The 5,242-nt window shown below is 40.0% G+C and overlaps 1 protein-coding gene across 1 annotated transcript; it reads left to right on the top strand.

Moving 5' to 3' along the window:
* Positions 1-494: 494 nt before the first annotated feature.
* LOC114520243 (CCAAT/enhancer-binding protein beta-like) lies at positions 495-2,237 on the top strand. Its single transcript, XM_028540475.1, has one exon. It carries the CDS (start codon positions 739-741, stop codon positions 1,426-1,428), a length of 690 nt encoding a protein of 229 aa, XP_028396276.1. The 5' UTR covers positions 495-738; the 3' UTR covers positions 1,429-2,237.
* Positions 2,238-5,242: the final 3,005 nt, after the last annotated feature.

Raw genomic sequence — 5,242 nt, 5'->3', positions numbered from 1 at the left:
AGCGTGATTACCGAATATACGTGCATTCCCTGACGAATTCATTCTCTAAAATCGTGTGCACTTGTCATCTAACTCTTGAGAAGTGAAACAATGCAAGTGGCTGTGAGCCCCGTCGCCTTGTCGAGAGTCTTATAACCGGAAGTACGGTGACCTAAGAAGACATTTCCTTTGCAAGCAAACACCGCGCATAATCTGCATTCACGAGTCCTTTGTATTCGAGTGGTTTGTCATTCCAGCACTCGGGCATTGATAAAGAGAGTGCTCGAATAATCTCAGGCAAATATATGCAAATTCGAGACGCAATTCCGTTTCGAAAAAGGAAAGCAATATAGATATATCTATACAAGTACGCATTTTTATATACATTTGTATTATACCGCGCCACGTAACCGCCCACTGGGGTAAATGACGTCACGCATCTGATCGCGTGACCCGTTGACCAATGAGATGAGTGCTTCGTCATAAGGCGAAACAAAACCTCGTCTGCTAGCCAGCCATGTTCTCTTTTACGCATACTTCATCGTGACGGACGAGTCAACTTAACTATTTTCTTAAACGGGTTCAACAACAGCCTCCAAAATACCGCCTCTACGAGATACCGATCAATTCCACTATGCCTGCTATTCAGCCAGCGCAGTTGATATCAAAAAGGAGCCCATCGACTCCTTTTATCCACCGTGCCAAAATGCAGTTCATGCAAGCAGGCATACGCAGGGATGGAGCCATACAACCACCAATATGGGTCGGGAAAACCTAGCACAGGTCGCTGCACTCGATGCAGAATTTGGGCTTAGTTTCTACGATCCGTACGTAAGCGAGCCGTCCTTGGATTTGTCGCCTTACTTAGAAGATATCGACCTTGACACAAGCCAACAAGCTGATATTTTCGACCTCGTTTCGAGCGCCGCGCCACCGAAGCAAGACTACAAGACAACGCAACAGCCCGGCTACAGCACGTTCGACAACGAGTTCGAACAATTTCTGGACGAAAGCGGCGGCTTTATGGCCGAATTCAACGATGCTGAAGCTTTCGGAAGCCAGACTGTACCGCTGTTCGGCGATGCGGACTGGCAGTCGTCTTGCTCGGAGCGCTCGCCATCACCTGAGCTGCCTTCAGATGCACGAAAGCTCAAGAGCCGACGTCAACGCGGCCGTAAAAGCTCATCAAACAAGTCGAACCAGGCCGGCGCCGATAAAGGCACCTACGAATATCGCTTGAAACGCGAACGTAACAACGTGGCTGTGAGGAAGAGTCGAATGAAAACAAAAGAGAAGCAAGTGGCCATCTTTCGTAAAGCGAGCGAGCTGACAGAAGAAAACGAGGATCTTCACTCGGTGGTCGCTAGCCTTACTGAGGAGTTACACCGCTTGAAAAGCTATCTTGCAAAATCAGGAATTTCCCATTTGGACTTGCCAATTGAGGCTTAGGCAAACTCCAAGGAGGGATTTCGCGAGGACTTTAGTAGAACCCATTGGACGTGTCGTAAAAGTATTTTTTTTAAAAATTGGATTGTGACTTTAAAACATATATTTGACTGTTGTGTGTAGTGCATATTAAAGAGCTGCATACTTCAAATATGGCTTGCCATATTATTTGTAGATTATTCCATATACCCATCTTGGACTGTGGTGCGGGGTATTTGAATATATATATATAGCCGGTGTAGTCGAGATATTTTAGCAAGTTTTTCGAAACCTCTAGAGAGGATTCGTGCCGTGGAATCGCTGGATTGTGCCTGATTTCAAGTGCAAATGTACATTTTATATATAACAAGATGTACATTTGTACGTTTAAATAATTTTAAATCGGAGCTGGTATCCCCCATGTAATTCAAACAGTGTGCTGTGTTGTGTTAATCAACAATCCAGTGACCTCTGGCAACCCTCAAAAATGAAGAAAGAATTTGCTTGTTTAAAAGCGTGTTGAATTTCGCTTTGTGTACAAAAATATTTATGCCAGTGTGTGTTTGTGCGTTGAGTTAAACCTAAATTGCGGGAATACCGATTGATTCCATATAATAATTGGTCCTAATACTTATAGCAGTACTGAGTTTAAAGTTTGGGTGATTTGAAGATACGATTTGTCGCATTTCAATGCGTGTTTTAATACAGGGGAACAAGCTTTGATCTGTCGTGGCCTGTTGTAGTAGCTATAACCATATTATAATCAAGTAGTTGTAGATTGCAAACCTCTCTTTGTAAAAATTTTTTTTCAAACATGATCTGAGTCGATAAAATGTGTATAGTTTATATGCGGGTATACAATGATTGCCAGAGGTATTATAGATCATTGGCGTTTATTATATTGCGATCAACGTCCGTGTTTCCGCATTTTGCACTCGTAATGTGTTTCGGCCGCCAGGCAGCGAAATCCCTGCTGCGATGTGTGGTCGATATTTGTTTAGGTTTGAAATGAACTGGCCATGGTCATTGTAGTGTGACCTTCGGATTATATAAGACACGGTATATTTTGTAATTATATCAACAAACCATTTGGATCCTTAAATGCAAATATTGCTTTCTACATCGTCTGTAATGTAAATTGTTAGAGTTTTTCTCGCATTTTGCTTTTCATGCCCTCAAAGATCTTTGTACCCTGAAAGTTGCAAACGATAATAGCAGAGCTCATAACAATAATATTGATATAATTTCACTTCATTTCCGTTTTAATTTGGGGATTTTACTTTGCGTGACAATAATGGCGCATTTATTATATATCGCACCAATAAACTGTTTAATTTAACAAACTATGCATATATATCATTGTCGAGCGTCACGAGTCTCTAGCGAGCTCAATATTTACCCCGTCTGCGCTCACCAATGCCTTTGGCAACGGGCAAAACAATTGTGGTGATGCAGAAAAATGAAGGCAAATATATTTGCAGTAAAACGCCTCATATATCCCTGCATATGTAGTCTGCTCAATGCAACTAGCTTCGTTTCCTTTGGACATTTGGTATGCAGTCAAAGATTAGGATATGGAACCTTGCATATATACAATCTCATATTAACGAATTTCGTGCGATTTGCATCGCAAATTTCAATTCGTGCTGGAGCAATAAAGAGACCGCGATATCGATATTGCCCGCGTTTTAACATGATATTTACTTTCTAGTTTCTACAACCAATCGATTCGTGTCTTTGAACGCAATGAACGGTCTAATTGCTGCGCAAAACTCGACATCTATATAGACTGTACAGGCACACAAGAAAGAACACGAGAAATTCTTGCCAAAACTGAGACAAAAAGCTTTGCGTTTTTTTTCGCCACACACAGATCAGGGTTTAATTCCTGAAAAATTAACACGTTAAACGGATGTTAATAAATCGAAAATGTTCAAAATGTATAATCACATGCATCGTCAAATATTTCGATCGACCACGTATTCTATAAAGAGTAAATTTTCGGTTCAATATTTAAAATATAACTTATCAACCTTAATCAGATAAGTTATTGAACTTGAAGTCTTTAATGAGTTGTGTTCTTTCTCCATATACGCTTTAAGTAAATCCTCTTTAAGATTAAAAAGTGGAGAGATAATTGCTATGCACGCCGTATGAGACGGCATCGTCACAATACACAAGCCTCCTGCGGAAATCAAACCTTTGCCTTCTCTCGATTCTGAAGCAGAGTGCTCAGAAGGAAATAAGAATTCAACAATCATTTCCCGAGTGTGTGAATTTTTCAAGGCATGTTATTTATGGATTATTTTATCAGCAATTTCTACTTTTTTTCCCAGCTAAATAACCGAACTCATATTTATCGTAAATTTGGTTTAGGGATGGACGAAATCAGTATGGGGAAAAAAAGGCTATATTCAAAACGTTTCTTCACAGTCTCACAAACCATTTTTAATCTCATGTCTACATCTCGCTTCAAAACTCCCAAAAAAAATAATCTATGATAGAAAAAAATGATATATAATCCGGCGGAATACGTTGTACCAGCGGTTCATGCACCGGCTCAACAGGAACCGTCAAGTTCTTGACCTCGATTGACCGGGAATTTTTCGAACCACCTGATCTGGCTTTGAACCAAATAACCTTTTATCTTCATACAACAGACACCTGCATGCATATACCGTTCAGGTATATATATAATATATTTGTCCTAATCATACTAGAGATTGTGTCATCTGTTTGGATGCTCTAACTAGGGGAAAGCAATGACCATTTATTTCCTTCAATTAAAGTCTTCAAAATTCATCAGTGACTGCGTTAGAAACCAAAGAAAACCCAATAACTCTTTCACACTGAGTCCAACTTTTCTTTTTTGGGTTAAGTCTGCATGGATGGAAAATCCGTCTCTAGTGAAATCGGGCTCTTAGTTCGATGAAAACCATTAGCCGTCAGTGTATCATTGAGTATGCAATAGAACTTGCACTGTTTTCACATGACATCAGCCGAGATGAATTATTGATTTAATTGTTACTCTGCAGGAATCCAGACAGCATTCACAGCATGTTGTAGCGAGTAAGAGCCTAAGAGATCAGTGTTTTGGGAAAGTTCCGTTTCCTTCTCCATAGTGGCCAGCAAATCCTATCTATTCGAACGTTTTTCCCACGTGTAAGCCTATAAGGAATACAGGCTACAGGTGTGTTCATAAGAGCAATACTCAATTTGCCGTATGGTTGATTTGCAGCTCATACATCATAAGTCAAATAACCACAACAAATCTATTACAAGTGAATGGATCAGACAAAATGGGGGTCGTGCTAACAGACATATTACATATTTCAAGTCTGGTTTCCTTTCAAATCTCAGAGAATTATATTCTCAGAACAAGTACGGACAAGAAACGTGTTCTTGTTCAACCGCCTTCATTATTGATCGACAGACAAAGGAATTTCCAGACAAAAGAAGTGCTTTATGTCTAATCTGGTGGGTTTAAGGGTCTGATTACATGCACAGGCAAGCTGGTTTAACCTGGCCATCCAGGCTAAACGGAGACAGCAATTAATTTTCGCGAATGCATATGTGTTAGGTGAACCTGTGTGCATGGTAACCTGTCTGGGTGAAACCTCATTGCCAACCAAAAATTTTAAGAAGTGAATCGTTGCTTCATATCATTCAAAGTCTACCTGATGTTGTTTGTTGTTCATTAAAATTTCACTAAATATTGACACCAAAGTTTACTAAATATTGACACCGAACTGACCGAAGGTTTTCTTTGCTTTTTAATTGTTCGGTCTGCTGCATGTTTACAGAGAAAATAACATGCATTTTGATATTATAGTCTAGC

The sequence above is a fragment of the Dendronephthya gigantea genome, unplaced genomic scaffold, assembly GCF_004324835.1.
Source record: "Dendronephthya gigantea isolate DGI-Jeju-01 unplaced genomic scaffold, DenGig_1.0 000015F, whole genome shotgun sequence".
In the NCBI taxonomy this organism is placed as follows: domain Eukaryota; kingdom Metazoa; phylum Cnidaria; class Anthozoa; order Malacalcyonacea; family Nephtheidae; genus Dendronephthya; species Dendronephthya gigantea.
This window is presented reverse-complemented; position numbering and strand designations above follow the sequence as displayed.

Bases quoted from the DNA above. Each gene is read 5' to 3' on its own strand.
- LOC114520243 (XM_028540475.1), top strand. From the start codon at position 739: ATGGGTCGGGAAAACCTAGCACAGGTCGCTGCACTCGATGCAGAATTT.